At 40.0% G+C, this 24,449-nt stretch overlaps 1 protein-coding gene across 2 annotated transcripts in view; it reads left to right on the forward strand.

The window, feature by feature from the left end:
* The window catches only part of MAP3K15 (mitogen-activated protein kinase kinase kinase 15), a 165,822-nt gene that overhangs the window by 117,878 nt on the left and 23,495 nt on the right, over positions 1-24,449 (forward strand). For both annotated transcript variants that reach the window (XM_045015214.1, XM_045015129.1), the window contains exons 14-19: positions 1,356-1,443; positions 7,359-7,492; positions 8,453-8,580; positions 10,999-11,129; positions 11,425-11,530; positions 23,567-23,724. In XM_045015214.1, coding sequence (XP_044871149.1) covers positions 1,356-1,443; positions 7,359-7,492; positions 8,453-8,580; positions 10,999-11,129; positions 11,425-11,530; positions 23,567-23,724 — 745 coding nt within the window. The remainder of the gene's footprint in view (positions 1-1,355; positions 1,444-7,358; positions 7,493-8,452; positions 8,581-10,998; positions 11,130-11,424; positions 11,531-23,566; positions 23,725-24,449) is intronic.

The raw sequence follows: 24,449 nt of genomic DNA on the forward strand, positions 1-24,449 counted from the left end.
TTGTCAGAAGAGAAGGTCAATGGGATCTGTGTTTTGAACTTATAAAGTGTTATGTGATGCTAAGTACAGTACTCTCAAAAATTGGGTCCAAATTAGGCACCCAAAATTAGTGCAAAATTTTGACCTTAATCGCTCTCTGCCTTAAATGACATAACAGCTGTACTGGGTCAGACCAACCATCCATCTAGCCCAGGATCCTGTCTTATGACAGTGGCTATTTCCAGGTGCTTCAGAGGGAATGCACAGAATAGGGTAATTATGTAGTGATCCATCCCCTGCCATCCAGTCCCAGCATCTGGCAGTCAGAGACCTAGGGACACCCAGAGCATGGAGTTGCATCTCTGACCATCTTGGCTAATGGCCATTAATAGACCTGTCCTCCATGAACGTATCTAATTCTTTTTTTAACCCAATTCCACTTTTGGCCTTCACAACTGGCGATGAGTTCCACAGATTGACTGTGTGTTGTGTGAAGAAGTACTTCCTATTGTTTGTTTGTTTTTTGCTTCCCTGGCGATACCCTCTCACCTGAGAGATATTGTGAAGATAAATTACTAAATGGTTTTATAGCACTCAAGCACTAAAGTAATGAATGCCATAGAAAAAACATGCAGAAATTAGCATTTCTTTCTTCAGAGCAGAGTTTTAATAGTTTGCCGTAAATAAGGCATGGGCCACACATGGAACAATGGAGCTAAAACAAAATATTGCATAACTGCTAATTAAATGAGCACCATTCATTCTGTGTTCTTAGGGAGACAGGAGTCCTGTGGAGAAAATAGTATGTGATCATTTAATTAAGGACTGCAACATAAGGCGGCCAATTTAAAGTTGCACCAGGCCACAATGCTATTCACTCAATTTTGGCCCTGCCCCCTGCCTGAGTTTCACAGGCTGCTCAGCACTTTCTAAAAGAGCCCTTACCAAGGTGTATCAGATTGTGCACCCAAAAATTGAGGCACTGAATATCTCTAGCCACTTTTAAGTATCTTGGTTTTCATGTTTCTGTAATTGCATTTATAGAGAGACTAGGCCACACTGAGGCTAGTTTACAGATTTATCTGACTAAAACATTGTAGTTAAAAGAATTACAATAAAAAACCCCAAACAAATCCTTGGGTACACTGCAGCTGATTAAACCACTTTGTAGATAAGCAAGCTTTTATTTTTCAATGTATGTTTGATATCTTTCCTCAGATAAACTATAGTAAATGTAAAGATGGAAAGTTAATGAAGGAACCCTATTACAGTTTGTTAGTAAATTTATTGCTTTGCACTTGGCTTACAAAGTTTTAGCTAATCTTTTATAGCGAGGGCATTCTCTTTGCTGATTGTTTGATACTTACTGCTTGCAGATTCTGTGGCTTGGTTAAGGAGATTTTGACTGATGCCGTGGGCAGTGCTTTGGAATTAGAAGGAGAGATTGATGGGGACACACTGGAAGTAAGTCATGTTTATGGGTAAAATAGCTGAAAACCCTAAACCATTTGTCCTTTTCCATTTTTTCTCTCTCATATGAATTTGCCTGAGAAACAAGGATAAGGAAATAACGTTTAAATCCTTCAAAATATATAGAACATTGCAATACCCCTGTAAGTCTTTATATAAAACAGTTAACTTTCTTGTGGGGGAAAAATACAGGTTTGTATGTAACATAGTGAGCCAGCTACTACAGTGGCTGGGGTCATACAAGTACATGAGAATGTGAGTTATTGATCTTGAAAATTATTGCACATGTGATGGATAGTTGAGAATCACCTGATCCTGGGTGGAGTTGGTTAGATAATGATAGCAGGTGTTGCATACTTCCCAAGGAAAACCTCTTTAGAAATTGCCATTTAGTTTTTCTAACCAGATCCATGATGTTGCCATCTCTTTGGATAAATTAAATTGATAGGCTCTTTCGGTGGTGATTGAATACCGGACTCTTGGTAATGTGAACACTGGTCTTTTCATCCAGAAAGTTCGGAATTGTCAGTTTTGAGGGTGCACACTGCATTCTGTTGTTTTATTGCAATTGGGAAAGCATCGCTAAAAGATTGATGTCATTTTTATCTATGGACAGGTAAAAGTAAATCCAGCTGCTGTTTTTAAAAAATACTTACTCTTTGTAGTTCACCTGAACCTAAGTTCTTTCTGTCTCTGTTTATCCCATCAAAAACCATTGCCAAATGGGCACTCCCCGGGAGCAATTTACTTACCTTTAGGATGCGACTAGGTCTTCATGATAATGAATCTCCTGTAGGAGTTGAAACTTCAAGCAGGAATTGGAGGAGGGAAGAGTTGTTCAAGATTGGGTACTAGCTGAAAGACAAGGTTCCACAACCAAGTCTGAGAGTTCTGGCCACAGAATTCTCTCATCCTGCCAATGTAAAGTGCATCAGTTGAGAGAGTCTATTAAGGCTCAACTAAATAGTTCATATCTGTGGCCTCAGGATTTACTGTAGAGAAAATAGGATCCGGAAAGCAGTATTTTGCTTGGTCAGAGATATAGTTATATCTGGGGCAATGGGTTTTACATTGCATATTTGTGTACTTCGCTAACAACAGGAACACTTCCTAACAATACAGTGTATTTGATTGAGGAATAGTCTCTCAAAGGAAGTAAGTTCACCATAGCTTGAGCCTTTTAAAAACTGAACTGAGCTAAATGCTTGAGGATACATTGTAGGGAATAATCATGCATTGATAGATTCCATTTGTAAAAATGGTGGCCTAATGATATTTTTATATATATATCTATTGCATCTTTAAATTGCATGATTCTATAAGCAACCTGCATTTTTTCACATGTATTAAATTAAGTTTACTCTATTATGCAACAAGGGGCAAAGTAGAAATCAAGGTGTGGAAGGGAAAGGCAGAACTCTATCCATACAGGACAGCTATTTGGTTTGAAAGCGCCTACGCAGATTTGTCTATATGGGAGAAGGGTTTTTTTGGGTTGGGGTTTTTGTTTTTGTTTTTTTTCCACTGTTATAACTTGCACATTGGAACTTTGGTTGATTTGACATTACAATCCCTTAAAAAAAATAGTTTTTAGCCAGAAACAACTGGTTCATAAATGAGATCAGACATGTTATATCACTCCACAGTTATAGGTTATGGAGTCTTTTCACTTAAAGAGGGACTATCATGCTGTCTGAAGTGGCTCATGACCATGAGTGCCAACCTCAGGGCAGATTGTCAAGAAGCAGGGCAGAAACCCTAAACTGGTTGTATGTTCTGTTATTAGATTTCACCAACCCAGTAACAAATGTGAATTCCCAAAGCACTATAATAGACGTACCATGTAGTCACAGACAGTCTTACCATCAAGCAAGTTGAATTTAAGGATAGTTGGTTGCTATACACCAAAGATTGCAAAATATTCAGGTTGCTTCCAGTCCCAAAAGACCAGTCACTTACTCCAGGTCAGTTTGTACCTTAAATCTGTCACCAAAGACAATGCTTGTAGCCAATCCAGTAATCAACTAACTAAAGATCTATTAACTAGGAAAAAAAAAGTGAGAGAGTTATTACAAGGTTAAAGCAGGCAAATGTGTATACACAAATGAGGTAGTCTATAGTTTTAAAAGGTGACAGAGTTGTAGTAATATGTCAGCTCTGTTTCATAGCTCCAGTCCTGTGAGAGTCCAAACAGAAACGAGATGAAAAATTTTCTTGTCAGTTATTTTTGTTTTCTTCTTCCCAAATTCAAGTGCTTTTGCACTTTTGCGCTTAGCCTCTTCATGAGTATGAAAGGGCAGTTAACAAAGTCTTTGTTTTGTGATGTCCCACAATGGCCCGTTTAGTTTTGACAGGCCTTCTTGATGGTTGGGAGATGATCCCTCCTGATTGAGTTCACAGTTTCAGAGCAAACATTTTTTACAGTCATAAATCAAAAACTTAAATATTATCATATAGCATGTGATAAAGATATAATAAGTGAGACTAATGCATGCAGCAACCTACAAGCATTTCATAGAGTCTAAACACTAAATTTGTTAAAAGTCCAATACCGATCTGAACTGTACTAACACACAGGTTTAACAGACTGGTTTCCAGAAATGAATTTTTCAGTGCTCAGCTGACGCCTTAAACCATGGCAAGGGCTTACACCCAGTCTGCCAACGTCGCAGTGACAACATGAAAAATGTTAGGTGACATGTTCTTGATGGACTTGACGAGAAAACCTCACCTGGAAACCATACATGGTATTAAGGGGAAAAGAAACTTTGGAAGGAAAAAGAAAACCTGTGATCTTTCAGTTTTCAGTCAAAACTCTTGTGATTACGAGTATCATCTGGGTAAAGGGCTACAGGATAGGGACAATGGTAGCATTTGAAAATGATTGTAACTTGGAGTAAAAGCTGCAGTTAACAAGGATTTAGATTTAGAACTAGAGCCAATTTTGGGATTCTTTGAACCAAGTGGGATTTACTTATATTACTTTTGTGCACATCTGGACATTAATACTGAGGAAGTTTCCATCACTGGAAAAGTTGTTACTGAATCCCAAATAGGCCTGGGAACACCAGACGGTGTGCCTTGACCAAGGTCTTAGGAGGAACACCTGCTTGTTCATAACTGCAGTTGAATCACTCACCAAGGAGGCTCAGTAGTTGATCATGTGCACAGATTTTCTGCAGTGGCAAACTGGTATGGATTTATTGTCCACCTAAAGAAAACAGAATGGAAACATACCAAATTGCATCAGGTACACAGTCTACTAAACCTACTGTCAAGCACCAAATTACACATCTCAACAGACTTCACATATCCTGGGAAGCATGCTAGGGAACATGGACTCCTTCTCTAGGCTGAGAAGAATTACCTTAGGACTCTTCTGTTGCAGAGCTGCACCCTGACCTCAAACTCTGTCATGCCATAACTGTGAAACCAGGGTGTGCTACTGCCAAAGAACTTGACAAGTTTTACGTGTGACACTTTGGTCAATTGTGCATGTCACATAACAGGATAATGTTGGAACTTTGAAGAGCTAAAACATGGAAAATGAAACTATATTAAGGCTACATTAAACCAAGTACAGATCCACTGAGTAGGTGTTAGGGTTAAACAACAACAGAACTCCTTAGCATGTTCTATACAGTGATACGAAGATGGGGATCATTTTGTAAATGAACAGAGAATTTTGAAGGCATATTGAGACAGCAGCAACTTAACTCAGGATATGCTCGAAGAAGACAGATCTCGAGGTTGCATTCAGTTCCACTGCATGACATGGACATATTTGACATTGCAGAAAAAATGGTATCATGAGACAAGTGTCTATTAATTACAGCAGTAAAAAACATTAAAAATGATGTTACCCAGGTAGGGAATTCATATAGACACAGCATGTGAAGTCTGAAGTCTCACAGCTTGGGCATAAACAGCCATTTGGATTTGGGAAGGAACAAGGGGAAGTCTACATGCTCCAGTCATTCATCTTGGAAATTATAAAGCTACACACCTCTTTAAAAAAAAAAATCTCTGTTTTCTGTTTGTATAAAAGCTTTCAAAATGTCCTACGCTAATTCCTCACACTCAAATTTGTTTATGAATCAAGACTGCACTGTTTAACCCATCTCTCATAATAGAGGTTCATTTAGTGCCTGTGAATTTGCTTCATGCATCAATAGGCCTTTTGTCTGCAGAGATCTTTGCAACACGAGTTCTCTACAATGAGGTCACAGTAGTGGACCAGATCCTCAGATGGTGTAAACCATTGTAGCACCATTGAAGTCAGTCACCTGCACCGATTTATACTAGCTGAGGATATGACCCAGTATGTTCCAACAGAAATGTATACAACTACTTAGTTTTGTATTTTTAATTTCATTTCAGAAGATCAGCTTTAGGGCTGTCAATTAATCTCAAAAAAAACAGGAGTACTTGTGGCACCTTAAAGACTAACAAATTTATTTTAGCATGAGCTTTCGTGAGCTAAAGCTCACTTCTTCGGATGCATAGAATGGAACACACAGACAGGAGATATTTATACATACAGAGAACATGAAAAGGTGGAAGTATGCATACCAACAGGCAGAGTCTAATCAATTGAGATGAGCTATCGTTAGCAGGAGGAAAAAAAACTTTTTGAAGTGATAATTAAGATGGCCCATAGAAGGTGTGAGGAGAACTTAACATAGGGAAATAGATTCAATTGGTGTAATGACCCAACCATTCCCAGTCTTTATTTAGACCACAGTTAATGGTATCTAGTTTGCATATTAATTCAAGTTCAGCAGTCTCTCTTTGGAGTCTGTTTTTGAAGTTTTTTTGTTGCAAAATTGCCACCTTCAAGTCTGTCACTGAGTGGTTAGGAAGGTTGAAGTGTTCTCCCACTGGTTTTTGAATGTTATGATTCCTGATGTCAGATTTGTGTCCATTTATTCTTTTGCGTAGAGACTGTCCGGTTTGGCCAATGTACATGGCAGAGGGGCATTGCTGGCACATGATGGCATATATCACGTTGGTAGATGTGCAGGTGTACGAGCCCCTGATGGTGTGTCTGATGTGATTAGGTCCTGTGATGGTGTCACTTGAATGGATATGTGGACAGAGCTGGCATCGGGCTTATAAACAGCCTCCCAACCTGAAGCAAATACTCACCAGCAACCGCACACCATACAACATAAACACTAACCCAGGAACCTATCCTTGCAATAAAGCCCGATTTACTTCCACCTTTTCATGTTCTCTGTATGTATAAATATCTCCTGTCTGTGTGTTCCATTCTATGCATCCGAAGAAGTGAGCTTTAGCTCACGAAAGCTCATGCTAAAATAAATTTGTTAGTCTTTAAGGTGCCACAAGTACTCCTGTTTTTTTTGCGGATACAGACTAACATGGCTGCTACTCTGAAATTAATCTCAGTTAACTCAAGTGATTAATTCAAAACAAATTAACTTGATTAAAAAATTAATTGCAATTAATTGCATTTTTAATTGCACTGTTAAAAAGAAATAATGGAATACCAATTAAAATTTATTATAGATATTTTTGGATGTTTTCTACATTTTCAAATATACTGATTTCAATTACAACACAGAATACAAAGTGTACAGTGCTCACTTTGTTATTGTTTTTTATTATAAATATTTGCACTGTTTGGGCCCAATCCTGTATTCCATATTCAGGTAAAATTCCCTTTGAGTAAATCTATTTAGCAATTATGTATCTGGACTCCTGTTAGGGAAGGCCACATTTTATAAAGCAAAAAGTAAATAATGACCAGTGAGTTTTTAAAAATTATGTATGTATGTATAGACCAATATATATTTCATCATTCTTACTAAAACTTATTTGCAATCTGAAAGGTGGCTGCAGTTGTAACTATTTGTGTACCATTACGTATACCTTTCTGCTTTCAGTATGAATATGACTATGATGAGAATGGCGATAGAGTGATATTAGGGAAAGGTACTTATGGAATAGTTTATGCTGGAAGAGATCTTAGCAATCAAGTTCGAATAGCCATCAAGGAAATCCCTGAGAGAGACAGCAGGTGAGTCTTGGGCTTTGTCTACACTACAGGGGAAAGCTATGCAATTTGAGTTACGTGACTAGCGTAACTCAAGTCAACGTAGCTTAGATGTACTTACTGCGGGGTCCACACTACGTGATGTCGATGAGAGACACTCTCCCGTCAACTCCCCTTTTCTCCTCTTGATCGATGGAGTATAGGAATCAACAGGAGATTGATCTGAGGTCAATTTAGCGAGTCTTCACTAGACCCCCTAAATTGATCACCGATGCATCGATCACCACATGTCAATCCCCCAGTAAGTGTAGACAAGCCCTCAGTGTAGTAATAAACCTGCATCACCAATGAGAAATGCAGTTTGTTGCTAAGACTTTTTTCCTTCTAAAATGGATTTATGTATAATGGTTTGTAGTATAATATTCCAATGCATGATCATTGAATTAATCTATATAAAATATGGCATTAATCATTCTGTTTAGGGGCAACTTTAATGTCTTCCTCTTTTCCCAGTACTGCCAAACCACCAAAAATATGTGCTAATTTGATAAAATCCTTTGTGGGGATCAGGATTTTTTAATTGTTTGAATAAAGAGTCCGACATTATTTCCTTGAATATTTTAAATAAGAAACAGTTTGTTTTCCATGTAGCAATCCAATAATTTTTTTATCCTTTTTTGAGAAAGGGTTTTAAACCATTTGAATATGTCAAACATAGAGCTGGAAAATGCTAGGAAGAGATGCATGTGCATCTCTATCTTTGTGGGAAGCTTTTCTTGCACTCCATTGCTTTATGTTTTCTGAAAAGCCAGCCAGTCAAGCTGCATTTTGAGTTTAGTGACTAGAAGGTTTTTGGGGACTTGGATGAAACCACTAAACTCATTTTATTTGTAAACCAGGATTTAAAACTAGGTCTCCAAAGATGTTAGTCCAGTATATTTGCATAAATCTTCAACTGGTCCTCAATTTACTACTTCTTGATAGGTATTCTCAGCCACTGCATGAAGAGATCGCGCTGCATAAATATCTAAAGCATCGGAACATTGTCCAGTACCTTGGTTCTGTTTCTGAAGATGGATACATTAAGATCTTTATGGAGCAGGTGCCAGGAGGTTTGTATCATTCTGGACTGGGATTTTCAAAGGCACCTAAGGGTATTAGGAATCTAACTCCTGGGAACAGTCAATAGGAGTGGGGCACTTAAATGCTTTAGGAACTTCACTAAATCCCAGAACTAATGCATTGCTACACTGTAGGTGTCCTTCCTGTTGAGAAGTTACCATAATTGCAAGTGGCATTTTTCTGTTTATAAGCAGATTCTCTGTATGTGAACAATAGATATGAAGTGGTACAGTTCTCGAGATCCTGTGAAATCCCTTTCTATAATAATTACACCCACACAAACTATGTTAAAATAATATTAGTAAGGTTAAAAAGTAGAGCACTCAGAAATTAAGAAATGCCAGAAGTAAGGTTGTTTCCCCTTTGTCCCAAGCAGTTAGCCAGTATTCGGGGCATTGCTGTTAGGAGGAGGACTTGATGATACGAGTCAGTTATTTCTTTAGTGCAATTCTAATGTACACTAATTCCAGTTTCCCTGAACAAAGTAGAGACAAATAACAGGAGGCAGTTTCCTTACTCATAATTTCCAAGTCCAACCCCTCCACTTGATTCTGTGCCTCAGTGAGCTTTGTCTCTCTGCCACATCTTAGGATCTTGCTCATGACTCTTCTCTCTGTCTTCTGGCTTTCTCCCTCTCATGCACACATTGTTCATCAAACAATAATCTAGCTCCTGTGTGTGCGGCCAAGGAACCCCTCAGATCATATGGCTTAGCTTCTGATCAGATTTTGGCATGAGGCCTTGGGTTGTGGCTTCTGTTGTTTCCAGCTATCTCATTACATAAAGAGGCTCCTTTCATTTAGACTGAAAAAAGAGTGCTCACTGCATCCATTGGTTTTAACTGTGTCTGAGGGTATTTTTTCTTCATAAGACCACTGCCTCACTCAGTGAACAGAATGGACATTGCCCACTTAATGAACAGCTGTTCAATATGTGTTATATCCTCACTGCACACAATTGCTCTGAAGACAGAATTATTAATTTAATCACGGGCTTTTCTATGACACTCATCACTATAGTATCTTAATGAATTTGTTTTCACAATGCCTCAGTAAGATAAGGGATTATTATTATACCCATTTTACAGATAGGAACTTAATGGCACAGAGAAATTAAGGTAAAAAATGTAAACTAATGTTGGATGCCCAGTTGGAGACAGCTGGGACCTGATTTTTCAGAATACTTAGCATTAGTTAGCACTTCATATGTTCAAAGCATGGCTCCTATTGACATCAGTTGCTACTATGAGTGCTCGGCATTTCTGTAAATCAGACCCTCAAGTAGGGCACCCAAAAATGAGGAAAACACATTTAATGACCACTCATGAAAAGTTTGGGTTAAATGTCTTGCCTAGCATCACATAAAGAACTCTGTGGCACAGGCAGGGATAGAATCCAGTTCTCCAGAGCATCATTCAACTTCCTTAACCACAAGATCATCCTTTCTCTTCCTGCAATCACCTGCTTCATTTACTACATGCTTTCCAAATTCTGCAACAAATGAGATGGGGTCCTGTAGACTACAGCTTCTTTCACTACACAACCCTGATTCATCCCCAGAGCAGGTCCAGCCTGTGCACTGAATGAGGCAGGGATCCTGGGGGGGAAATATTATGGTAATTAAAGACTGTATTATAATGCACGCACATAAGGGGGCCACCTTAATTCTGGCATTTCCTAACTTTTGTGTGTTTAATAATAATGCTTTTTTTTTTCTGCGTGTATAATTGCTTTTCATTAAGTGCCAGAGTGTCGATGACCCTAACGTGCACACCTAAAGACTTAAAGGGGAGTGAGACCAGTTCTACCCTGGCGTACAGCTTCCTCACATCATGGTTTAAGGCATGGGTTGTGCATTAGTTACTTTCTGCCCCTTTCAATCAAACAGGTGGTGTAGATGGGTTGGAAATGGGTAGACACTTCGCTCTGCTGTTCCACCAGGGCCGGCGCTTCCATTTAGGCGACCTAGGCAGTCGCCTAGGGCGCCAGGATTTGGGGGGGGGTGGCATTTTGCTGGGAGGGCTGCAGGCGGCTCCGATGGACCTCCCACAGGCGTGCCTGCGGAGGGTCCGCTGGTCCCGCAGCTCCGGTGGAGCATCCGCAGGGACGCCTGCAGGAGGTCCACCGGAGCCGCGGGACCGGCGGCGAAATGGGTAGAGCTGGCCCTGCGCCTAGGGCGCCAAAAACCCTGGCGCCGCTCCTGCATTCCACTGATGTGCCAGCTAATGGAGCTGAGCTGGCATGAAGAGGGAAATAACCTGCATCCAGGCAAAGACTGCAATAAATCACTTCTGCCCTGGAGGAAGTGGGTGACCAGAAAAGTCTTGGGCTTATCCTGGCGTGCAGACCTCCAAAAGTTGACCTTGTGACTGTGCTATCCTGACATGTTTTCCTCTTTATCTAACCCAGGAAGCCTCTCTGCTCTTCTAAGATCAAAATGGGGCCCAATGAAAGAACCCACAATAAAATTTTACACCAAGCAGATTCTGGAAGGGCTTAAATATCTCCATGAGAACCTGATTGTACACAGAGATATAAAGGTGAATTTTCTCCAAGTATTGTATTTTGTACAGTAGAGGCGAGTGTGTGTGGGATGTGTGCGTGGGGGGGGATTAATTTCAGTACCTCTTGCAGGATAATTAATTTTGTTGTAAACAGAAGTAGTACTTTTAGTAGGAAGGAGCTTTTAAAAAACAACAACAAAACACCACCTCTGCCCCTGGCAGTTTCCTTTGTAAAAAGTGTTGTTATCATCTTTGTTATCAATCTTTCTGGAATCTTGTTGTCAGCATGCTGGAATCTGTTTACATCTATCTGTCTCTTTCTTGTCTCCAGGGAGATAATGTTCTGGTGAACACATATAGTGGGGTGGTAAAAATTTCTGATTTTGGGACTTCCAAGCGGCTCGCAGGTATCAATCCATGTACGGAGACATTTACAGGTAAGAGGAACCGAACACATTTCTGAACAGTCTCCTCTTTGGTGGTGGTGGTTTGATGCTGTAGTTAGCATTCTTATTTAGGATTCAGTTTTGGGTTCCTCACAGATCCAAAGTGCCTGTTGAAGCCACCAAGAGCTTTTGGTCGGCAAAGAAAGACGGGACTTCTGCTTTGAAGAAAACAAAGAAAGTAGATTGGTGTAGGTCAGATGTAAGGATAGGCTTTTTTCTTCTTCTTCTTAAGGAGCCTATTTAAACCTTATAATTTAAAATCGTAGACCAAAAATGTCTTTGAAAAGTTTTATTGCAAAACTTTAAACTCCTCCACCTCACAAAATACCACAAACTGCACCATACGAATCAGTGAGAACCTAATTTTGACTGACAAAGCTTTCAAAACTTTTTTTTTTTGGTAGCCGGATCCTCTGAAGATGTTTTTCCTATAGTCAGTTAAGTGTGCTGTGTGTGTTTAAACAATAAAATAGTGTTGTGCTAATAACAAATAGTTAAAATGTGAACTAAAGTCGGGCCTACATAATTTTATGTATGTCATCCTTTGTAAGAAAACCAGAGGAATTACATGACCACTGCCAGAGTGAGATGACGGAAAAGGTATTTTATCACCCTTTAGAAGCTGGAGGCCATTTTCTGTCTTCACCATCTATGACCAATCACAATGTCTATGTAACTTTTTCCAAACTTAAAAAGATTGCTGCCATTTTGCAGGCCAGTAGATAATCTGCACTGTGATTTTTAGGAAATAGATGATCGTTCTAAGGATGAGAAAATATTATCCTTCCTGTTTTTTGCTGTTCAGACTGAGCAAAAAATTGAGTAATTATGTAAGCATATTTTTCTTTTCCTGACTAGCTTCTTTGTTACACAGCAAGTTTTCCTTCCCCCTTGACTTTGCAAGCTTTTACTTCCTTTCCTGTGTAAGAGTTCTTTTTGCTTTATGCAAATCAGAATCTGGCTAAAACCAACCAGCCTTTTATTTCCAAACAATGTGAGCTCTTTTTTTATTGACCATAACGAACAATGGGTCAGCCAGTTTGTCTGTGTTTTATAATTAACTTCTCAAACTAAAGTATTCAACATAAAGACTCATGTCTAATTTATTTCATGTTAAAATACAATTTAGGAAAGTATGCATTCATGAATTACCAAATGAATAAAACAAAAATTTAAAACAATTTACTAGTTTTAGTTAAATATTGAAAGAGAAATTTAATCTGTAGAAATAAAGACCAGTAGTATTTCATGTAAAAATTGAAGTACTTGAAAGAAAAGTTGTAATCACTTTAGTATTTTTGGGGACCATATGGTATTAAGTTTATGAATGGTTTATGTATCACTTTGGGCCAATGATTGTATGAAACTTTGGGGAGGGAGAGAGCCAAAAACAGTGAGGGGGTGATTACAGTAAATCACTTAGGTTGTAAACGCCTCTAGAGAGGTACCACTCCCAGAAAGGCTTATATATACTGGTTGGAGATGAGTTTTCCAGACGCCAACAGACTAAAAAAGGGCTTTTGGTATAAAAAGGCTGAGTTGAGCCTTTTTTGATTCAGCCAATGGACAGGACCTTCTCCCCAACCAGTGTGGAGGGGTTGGAATGATTTTGGCTTACTAGGGCCCTGTAAGACTGAAGATTGACCTCTGATGAGTTTTAGCATGCATATAGGAACTTCTATTGACTTTATGTATTTTCTCTGTAATGCTTTTACTTTAAGGATAAATGTATTTTGCTTTGTGAAGGCTGGTTGGTAACTTGTAGACACTGTCATAGCCCCTGGAGAAAGGTTAATGACAGGTACTGGACCCCAGTCAGACTAACTGCAAGCCTAAGCCCCTGGTCTGGAGGGACAGAGATGTGAGTCTCTGCCCCAGAGAGGTGACAGCTGGGAGCCTGAAACCTTTAAAAAAATGATAAATTTAACAGTAATAAGTCACCAGGACCAGATCCTCTCACAGATTAGTAACTGGTTAAAAAACAAGAAACAAAGGGTAGGAATAAATGGTCATTTTTCAGAATGGAAAGAGGTAAATAGTGGTGTCCCTTAGGAATCTGTATGGTGACTGGTGCTGTTCAACATATTCATAAATTATTTTGAAAAAGGGAAAACAGTGAGGTGGCAAAAATTACAGATGATACAAAATAACTCAAGATAGTTAAGTCAAAGCAGACTGTAAAGTTACAAAGGGATGGCAACAAAATGGCGGATGAAATTCAATGTTAAATGCAAAGTAATGCACATTGAAAAACATAATCCTAAGTATACATACAAAATGATGGGGGGTCTAAATTAGCTGTTACCACTCGAGAAAGAGATCTTTCTATCATCTTGCATAGTTCTTTGAAATCATCTGCTCAATGTGCAGAGGCAATCAAAAACACTAACAGAATGCTAGGAACCATTAGGAAAGGGATAGAAAATAAGACAGTAAATATAATGCCACTAGATAATGCCATGGTATGTCCACATCTTGAATACTGCAAGCAGTTCTGGTTACCTCATCTCAAAAAAGATATATTAGAAATGGAAAAGGTTTAGAGAAAGGCAACAAAAATGATTAAGGATATGGAACAGCTTCCATATGAGGAGAGATTAAAAAGACTAGGACTGTCCAGCTTGGAAAAGAGACGATTAAGGGGGGATGTGATAGAGGTATGTAAAATCATGAATGGTGTGGAGAAAGTGAATAAGGAAGTGTTATTTATCTCTTCACATAACACAGTAACCTGGGGTCACTCAATGAAATTAGTGACAGAGTCCTGTGGCACCTTATAGACTAACAGACGCACTGGAGCATGAGCTTTCGTGGGTGAATACCCACTTCGTCAGACGCATGTAGTGGAAATTTCCAGGGGCAGGTATATATATGCAGGCAAGAATGAGTCTAGAGATAACGAGGTTAGTTCAATCAGGGAGGATGAGACCCTCTTCTAGCAATTGAGGTGTGAACACCAAGGGAGAAGAAACTGCTTTTGTACTTGGCTAGCCATTCACAGTCTTTGTTTCATGCTGAGCTGATGGTGTCAAATTTGCAAGTGAACTGAAGTTCAACAGTTTCTCTTTGGAGTCTGGTCCTGAAGTTTTTTTGCTGCAGGATGGCTACCTTTAAATCTGCTATTGTGTATCCAGGGAGTTTGAAGTGTTCTCCTATAGGTTTTTGTATATTGCCATTCCTAATATCTGACTTGTGTCCATTTAGCAATGAAATTAGTAGGGAGCAGGTTTAAAGCAAACAAAAGGAAGCACTTCTTCATGCAACACAGAGTCAACCTGTGGAACTCATTGCCAGGGGATGTTGTGAAGGCCAAAATTATAACTGTATTCAAAAAAGAATAAGATAAGTTCATGGTGGATAGGTCCATCACTGGCTATTAGCCAAGATGGTTGGGGTACAACCCTGTGCTCTGGGTGTCCTTAAGCCTCGGACTGCCAGATGCTGGTACTGGATGACAGAGATCACTTGATAATTTCCCTATTCTGTTCATTCCCTTTGAAGCATCTGGCATTGGCAACTATTGGAAGACAGGATATTGGGCTAGAAGGACCATTGATCTGTCCCAGTATCTCATTCTTATGTTCTTAGGTAAGTGGGTGCCCTTGAAGAAGACCAGGATCAGGGTCAAAGGCGCAGTTAACCATGAAATGGTGACAGTTTCAACAAATATAATTTCTCTTGCAATAAAGACCAGTTCTATTTGATTTAAAAACTGAAGTATTTCAAAGAAAAAATCTCATCACTTAACATTTTAAAAATGGCAAAGTAAAATTAAAGAGCAAGTTATAGTCATAGCATTTGTAAAATTCATCAATCTTGATTCCTAATAAAATGCTGCACTTAAGTGAAATTAAAAAATTATGTGTCAGTTTACATAGATCTGAGATAGTCATTTCACATATTCCAAAATGGGCTATCTCTTTAGCTCACAGACATGAAAACATGAAATACAAAAAACAGAGTACATTTTGGGGTAGAGTTTGGTTGAATCATTTCTTTAAGAAATTTCACCATAGTTTTCCAAATAAATTATTCAATACATATTTTTTTATTATCCAGCTGCATAAACTATGTGAATAAATAACAAATATATATATACAATTTTCATTAAATATTTGAAATAGAATACTTGCAATTGTTATTTGCAAGTATTTGAGCAGTTCTATGCTGTTGTATAAAATAATGAGACCAGAACAGCATGCTGCACATGGTAACCATATGAAATAGATGCATTTTAATACCATCCTAAAGGAACTACCAAATGACAGCGTAAGAATAGTTGCCATATTGTGACAAGAGCAGGTAAAAATTTCATCTTGTTTCTGCATTCATCCCCTCCTACATTTTTTTCAGTGCTTTGTGTGGATATATTTTACCTACATGTAACTGTAGTAGTCTCCACTGGATATGCCCATACTAACACAGGCTAGTCTCCCTCAATTTGTCTTCAACTGGAACAAATCTACATTAGGCCGGCCCATTGCATTCTTGTTTTATTTCCTGTCATGGAGTCTCGAACTGTTTGATCATCTCAGCATATTCATTTCCATGGTGGAGAGCATGCTGATTTCCTTTCTTATGGCTGGCCAAGTCACTGATCTGTTAAGTTCCATCAAATGACAGTTGTATACACTCTACCTTTTATTGGCATCTTTTTGTCACAGAGAACTGGAGTCAGCTCCCGCCATTTGTACCCACCCAACTTCAGTACGATGCCAGGCTTCACTCAGGGGCACCACTCTCAGCAACCATTGATCCTAGGAATTTAAATACTTCCGCTCTTCTAAGTTCACTGCTAGTGATATACTTCATGTTGAGTCCTCCTCCCTCATAGCCTCGGTCCTACCAACGTTCACTCTGTGTAACCTCTTCAGAACTATGTTGCCACTGTTCAAAGTTGGCTTGCAGGGGCTCACAGTCTTCCACATGTAGCACTAAGTGAACAGCGTGTTTCATGGTGGCTCCCTTCATGTAGTCTCACTTATTGCATTTATGACAATCACAAATAAAAAGGGGATAAACACTGACCCATGATGCAGACCAATCTTTACTGCAAGTTCTCTACTGTAGTCCCATTTAATTTTGACTATGGTAGTCACTCCATCATACATATCTTGGATAAGAGGAACGTATCCTTCTGGCACACCTCTCCATCGCAAACTCCACCAAACTAATTCTCTTGGAACATGACCCTATGCCTTCTCTGGGTCCACAAAGACCATACCTAGTTGCCATCTCTCTTCTCTGAACTTTTCCATGAGGATTCATGGTGCAAATATGGCATCAATGGTGTTCCTTCCCAACACAAATCCATTCAGACCCTTCCAAATTTCAACCATTCCATGCAGATGCTTTTCAATAATCCTTTCCAATAACTTTCATAGCATGTGACTTCAACTTAATTGGACTATAATTAGTACGCAGTGTTAAATATCTCCTTTATGTTTCAAAATAGGTACCACAAAGCTTTTCATCTGGCATTTTTCTCTTTCTTACTTCTTCTGGCCCAGGTGCTTTCTCCTTTTTCATTTTCCCAAGTGCCTCTGCGACCTCTTCCTCTGGTATGCAATCTGTCATGCTCATGTTCAGCTTACATGTTCTTAATTCCGCCATTGGGTTCTCCTCATTCATCATACTTCCAAAATAATCACTCCATACTTCGTTGATTGATTCACCATTTGTTTGCAAAATGCCATATGCATTTCTAATGTAAGAAAACTTGCATCCTTTTCATCGTTTTCTCTCTTGCCTTGGCAAGTCTACAGATGGTCTTATCTCCCTCCTGTCTTCCTAGTCAGTTATTTAGCTCATCACAGGCCATACTTTTAGCTGTTGCAACACTTCTTCTAGCCTCATTTGTGCCTCCCCATACACCATCTTATTATTACTGAAACCCACTGGCCTGCCATTTTTTGAAGATTGTCCTTTTTCCCCCCTCAACAGATTCTCTGACTTGAGGATTTCATCACCAAGTCTTCCTTCTTATCCTTTTCAACACTGGTTTCATCTCTCCTAGGACTTCTTGTGCCATTTTCAGCAAAGCTGACCTTAGTTTGAACCAGTTGTCCTCCATGCACCCCTGTGTGTAGTCAGGAAGTCTGTGCATTTCTCCTTGTATGAAGTTTTTTTCATTACCATCTGTTTTCACCAGTTAGGCCTCTCCAGTGCCAAGGGGTTCAGATACTTCTGAGGCTCTGCATTCTAGTCCGTAAGGATAAGTCTATGCTGTCTCTCAGTGCACTCACCCCGTTTACCTTATAATTGATTATGTGTGATCTATCTCTGGTTAGTATTGAAAAGAAATTGATTTGGGACTGGTGTTCTCCACTGGCATAAAATATGAGATGGGTTTCCCTCTTTTGAAAGTGTGTGTTTGCGGTCATCAAGCCCAATGCCAGACAAGTCTGTAGGACCATTTTTTCCCCCTCAGAGTTTCTGGTTCCAATGCCGTGCCCAACACGGGCACCTTCATATCCAGTCTTCTCAGTTCTAGTGTGTACATATAAATCTACTCCTATAATGATCTTCTTGTTGGATGGTATATCTTCAGTAAGGTAAAACTCCTCATAAAAAAACTTTACCTTTTGATCCTCTCCTAGCTGTTGGTGCATGCCAACCTGCTATAGAGATAGTTACCGCCTTCCAACACAGTTTAAGACTCATCAGTTGGTCCAATGGTCTGGTAACCTCTGTCACATGCCTCTGCAGGGTTTCATCAAGAATAACTCCAACAGCATTTCAGGAGGTTGAACTCTCTGAGTAATAGATTTTGTGACTCCTCACCACCCTCTTGTCTCTGCAGCCTTTCTGTTTGGTCTCTTGTACACATGCCATATTTACTCTTCTCTTCTTTAAGAACTCACATAGCTCCAAACTTATTCCAGTCGGCATTCCTACCCCAACTTGCACGTCTCAGTTTACTCATTGACTTTTTTAATTTTATCAACCCTTGCTCAGTTACTACAGTCAGGCACAGCTGATGTATGTCACTTGTGGGGAACATCTTTGCCTTCTGGGATACACTTTTTGACAAATATAGCAATTTCCTACAATATCATTGAAAGACCTTGGTGCATTACGTTTCGTATTATTGTGAGATGGGGTTGTGTGTAACCTCTCCGGGGGGATGATAGATGTGAGACCTGGGAGTTCAAAAGACTATATTGAAAATGAGACACTTTTGGGACAATAAGTGTTAAGTAGATTTCCTGGGGAATTTCTAGGGAGAGGTTAATGCAAATTCCCTAGCTCTGGCTATGCAAAAATCCAGACTTTCGAAGAGGGTGAGGAGAGGGTGACTGACTGCTGGTTACCTGTTACAGAAGGCCAAGATCAAAGGGCCGAGCTGTATAAAGAAATGACTGATCTGTCCAGCGTTGGTTCTGGTTTTGGATCCAAGACGGATGAACTTGTAACCACAGGGAAAACCCAGATTTGGGTTTTGAAGAACTGAAACCTATCAGAGCTCTAGATTGGAGTTGTGGGTGACCACTTGTAAGCTTTTTAGCAGGCATGTCGGTTGTTTTATTGCCTTAATATGCTTTCTCTGTAATATTTTTACCTTTAGAATTAATATGTGTACTCTGTGATAACTTACGACTGCAGCAATACACTGGTTGTAGCCTTTGGAGAAAAAAGCAAAGTGCAGGCGCTGGCCTTTTTGGGCAGGCTGGCTGGGGATATCACAGCGTAAGGCAGGGAGCTGTGCAGCCTTGGTCAGGAGAGGTGACGGCTGGGAACAGGAAGGTTGAAGTGGGTGTCCATTGTGGACCATGGAGTGGGACTAGAGGTGCAGTTGTGCTGAAACCGTGTCACACTTGACATGGACGTCAGTTTAACGAGCATATCTATGGAGTGACATTTACAGGTCAGCTGTCAAAACCTTTGCTTTGAAACCGGACTTTTCCCTCTCCTAGGTGAGCTGCCTTCTGAGGCTTGTCAGCCTTAGCAGACAGCTCACCTAGGAGAAAGAACACTCCGGTTTCAAACCAAAGGTCCTGGCCCAGCAAGACTGATTTTAAGGCAGTCTTTATTCACCTTGATGTCGTCATGGGGCCTAAGTGGCATTTTATGGAGGTAACTGATACTGTGCCACTAGCTACCCCATCACGTCCTGCTGAGAGATGTCACCAGTTGGTCTGCGACTGCTTACTGATTATTTGCAGCTGCCCTGCATATCTGCAGGATGTTGCCCTATCTGCCATCTGGGGGTGCATGTGGTGGGAATTGGCCATTCCTACGCAAGTTTTATCAGATTCCTAAAAAGAAATATCCTTGTTGGCGACATTATTTTTTAATGGCAACTTTTCCACATGCTTTTTATGGAAAAGAGTCCAAGGAAGCAATTCACTTGCAGAAATATTATGAAATCTGTGTTGTATTGCAAACTGTGTATAAATTATAAGCTGTCACTTTAAATCGTGAAGGCTTTCCTGATTCTGCTAGCAGGCTAGGATTGTGCAACCTGGGTCTTTCAGCAGTCAATATACAAAGAGCCAGCCTAGAGCCCGGTGAATTGTGCCCTTTTGGCTTTGGAAGCAGCCTGCTTTCTCTCTCTTTTTGGTTTTTGTATGTTAAGGTTCTGGATTTTTAAGTAAGAGCGTTACTTGCAACCTTCCAGAGAGAGTATATTATGTTTTTCTCTAACTTCTCTGTTTGTAATCTGTGAACCTAACAAAATCCTTCAAGCACCCAAGTGCATGTGTAGAGTTGTTCTACTGCGAATGGAGAGTTATTTATGTACTGACTGAAAATCCATTAAACTTTAAAGAGCAACTTTACAGTATAAAAGAGGGTACAAAGTGCATTTGACTTGATGTCCTAGTAAAAGATCACAGTAACTGTTCCAGACTAACTTGCTGCATGTTTTACTACTTTCTTCGATGTTTGTTTCAACAATATTACAATCTTTACCCTTGGTCTTGTAATCAGATATGCACAAACAGATTGATGGCCATGGGACTCTGTACAGGCATGCAGATCTGTCCATGCAGATCGGATTGCAAGATCCAGGCCTTCTTTTGTTAACAGGTAGAGTTGTAAACACTTGTGTTTTAGCACTGCAATTCAGTATTCCAAGAATAACCATTTTTGTTGTGTTGTTCTTGAATTGATTGCTTGCCGATTTTGTTGTAACATGAGTCAGCTATGAAATGCAAAACCTTAGTGCTATCTAAAACCAAAAAACCCATATACAAACTACATTTTATATTAAAATATTTTAGCTTTTGCAATCAGCATATAATTGAATTTCATTTAAAAATGTTGTGACTTTCAAAAATGTTGATTTACATTTCCCAAGGTTTTAGTTTTTCGCCCTTTTCTTATTAGGTTGTTACTTTACTTGTGACTGCCCCCGCCACTAGCACAACTCTGATGTGTGGTGTTTAGGCATTTGTTTCTAGTGGTATTATGAGACTATTATGTTTTAAATTATTTGTGTTTTTTCCACCTATAAACAAACTGATGTTTTGGTTAAGTATAACTTCTGGAATATATAATTGTTACAAAAATCTCTGAGATGGGCAGCTATTTGAGTATGGTAAGTAAGCTGCTAATGCCTGTTTTGTTTTGTTTTTTAATTATTGGTATTACATAATTTTGTAAACCTATTTCTTAACTAAGTAATCCAAATTAATTTATTAACATTCCAGGCAGAGCCTTTTCACTGTTGTCACTAGCATCTCTTTTAGCCCAGAGGAAATTGTATAATACGTGTGTTCGTCTTTCATTAGAGTTCATAGATCTCTTCATAATGTTTTGTACTTGTAATATTTGCAGGTCTGTTAAGCCTGTTTCTTACTCAATAACTTTTGATGATTTAAAGTTACTAAGACCCCTCACTGAGTTCTGCTTCCTCAGTTTATTTCTGCTTGAGCAGCCAACTACACATACGAAGTTAGTTATAAAGTTAAGGAAGTTTAGCTTTCAGACTTATTTTTCCTTGAAGCAATGAGAATGTGCCTATACTGTATTACAGACCTGGGAACTGAAAAGGACACTCTTCCATAGTGGCAGAGGAAACATGCCCCACCCTAAAAAAATCTTTCTTTGCATTAATTTATATCTGATAACAGAAACGTTCTTTAAAGTGTATGAAACTACGTCTTATCATCAGTAATTGTGGATTGTCAAACACACTTTGCAGCCCAGCCCAGTCCCCCCACATGGATGGAACTCAGTCCATTATGATTGGATCCAACTGCTGAATCCCATATGCTTCCTAAGTGCCCTGGTCTCAGGTGCTGAACCTGTGTCTGACCCTCCTTGGGGAGCAGGACCTTTCAATTGGCTGCCTAGACCCTAGAACCAGCTTCACAGCCCTCCCAAGCATCCAGTTGCTTAGACATGTTTCCCCTGGCTGTCCGAGCTCTGATTTTCTAATTAATCCCCCTAGCGACAATGTGGCAGAAAAGCAATGAATACGGGCTTAGCAAAGGAATTTCTTAACCACAGTTACATTTACTCTTAACAAAGCACAACAGAGTTACAGATCCATGGGAAAACAACAAATCCCTAAACATAACTCCCTGGTCTGATCTCGCCCCATCTGAAAGCTCTAGTTCTGGTCAGCATCCTTTGGCAAGGCAAGCCCCCTTCTCCCCCCCCAGCTTTCTCCCTCTCTCCAGCACAGGCTTCTGGCATCTGGTGTTGGATGGCCCCCTTCTTCAGAGAAGCAGCCTCCATAAGTAAAGTCTCCTGTGTTTAGTCAGATGGTCAGGCTGAGAAATTGCATGCTCTCCTAGCTAGGTTTCTGTGTATGAAGTCCATTCAAAGTCACAGGTCCTGCTAGTAGAAACCCCATTGCTCCAGCATGGAAGAGTCATTCAGTGTTAATGGCCCTTGATGGCTCTCTCATTATTAGCCTCGTCAAGGTGCAGGGCCGGCTCCAGGCTTTCTGCCGCCCCAAGTGGCCAAAAAAAAAAAAAAAAAAGGCCACGGCAGCACAATCGTAGTTCGGCGGCAGGTCCTTCACTCCCTCTCTTCCTCTTCGGCGGCAGCTCAAAGAGGAAGAGAGGGACTTGCTGCTGAATTCCTGCCGAAGACCCGGACATGCCGCCCCTTGGTATTGGCCGCCCCAAGCACCTGCTTCTTTGGCTGGTGCCTGGAGCCGGCCCTGTCAAGGTGTCCCACCCTCTAACATGAGCACACAGTATCTGCAAGACATTTCCTTTATCAAGATTTCATCACCACCTGGATGTCTGAACCCACCATAGAAATTACAATACAGACCAAAGGTCACAGTGAAGGTTACAATCACTGGTATTCTCAAAACAAATGGGAATCCCCCAAAATGTGGAGTTCACAATTTGACCCAGATATTCGCCCTGTTTGTCTCACATTTCTGCCACTTGCCTCCACGAGGTTGTTTCTTTTGCTTTCTCTTAGTCCAGCCCTGATATTTTGTTTGTAATGTAGGACACTTTTCCTCTTTCTGCAAGCCTTATCTCTTTCCCAGATCTCATCTCTCTAGCCCTACCTCTTTCCATCTCGCTCCCTCTTCAAAATCTCTCATTCAGCTCCTGATCCTCTCCTACCAGGCCTGACCCTCTCTCCATGGACTAGCTCACTTCGCTATTGCTGATGTTCGCCTGCTCTGTGTTCCCACCAGAGGTGGTGAATACAGCAAAAAAAAGTATTCCCTCAAAGAAAACCCATCAACTAGTGGCTGCTCTCTGCAGCCCTTTTTATTCACATATCTTTCCAATTCATCATTCTCAGAAATGGAGGTAGGTTTAGTTTAAATAAGGCAAGGGAGAACTTTCAGATTGTACGGTAAATATATTTTCTCCCATTTGAAGTCCTTCATGAGAGGGGAAGAACTAAGAGTTTGTATAGAAAAGACATGGGAAAATACAATCTTATGTCTCAGTATTGGTGGTGGAGTTTGACTTAGAGGGCTCATCTTTCAGTCATACAAGCCGCATTTGAAGTGACAACCTGCAAGGGGTTTAATGATATGGTGTATCTATTTGATAAGAAAAACAAATATATGACTTGGGTTCTTCCTTTTTTGTCTTGATTCAGGAACTTTGCAGTATATGGCTCCAGAGATTATAGATAAGGGGCCTCGAGGCTATGGTGCACCAGCTGATATCTGGTCACTGGGTTGTACTATCATTGAAATGGCAACAGGAAAGCCTCCGTTTCATGAGCTGGGGGAGCCACAAGCAGCAATGTTTAAAGTAAGAATTGTTTTATTTGCTGGCCAGTTTGTGAAACTTGAAGTAGTACCTGTTAATTAAATTGTCATATAGTTACTATTTACAAGTTAAATATTCTGGGCAATTTAATCTACACTGACATTGTAATCACCTCTGCACAGGGTCAAGGTCCAAACTGTGATTTCCTTATGCATGTGAATGATCCCATTTGCTTCGAGATGCATCACTGAGGGAAGTGCTGTGTTCATGGTGCTTTACAAATCAAATAGAAATGTTCCCTCAGACAGGTTAACTGAAGTGCAGAGAGACCAGGTGGCCTGTTGTCACATAGTGAGTAGTAGCGGAGCTTAGAACAACTATAAGCCTATGGATTTGCTGCTTGGAATCTTACACTGCACAGGAAATATGACGTCTGGCTTTTAAAGGCATTGTTTTGGGTGCGCATGGAGACATAGCTTGGAAGTGGTTAATGCATTGGCATTTTATACCCTGCACTACAATTCAAATACAGGCTCTACTGTTCAGCATTTTGGCTTCAGCCTGCATTGCGAGTAGACCATACTGGATCTCACAAAGCTAAATTGCTATTGTAAATGTATAATAGTGCCACAGTGCGTTAATACAGTTATCTAACGTGATTATTCAGACGACTCTTTATTTTAGCAAGCTGCTGCCACTTGTTTAACCACTTAGCTACTAGCTGCCTTGTGGACAGCATTATTTCCAGGCTCCTGCTACTTGTTCTC

This window comes from Mauremys mutica, chromosome 1 (assembly GCF_020497125.1).
Source record: "Mauremys mutica isolate MM-2020 ecotype Southern chromosome 1, ASM2049712v1, whole genome shotgun sequence".
Taxonomy (NCBI): Eukaryota; Metazoa; Chordata; order Testudines; family Geoemydidae; genus Mauremys; species Mauremys mutica.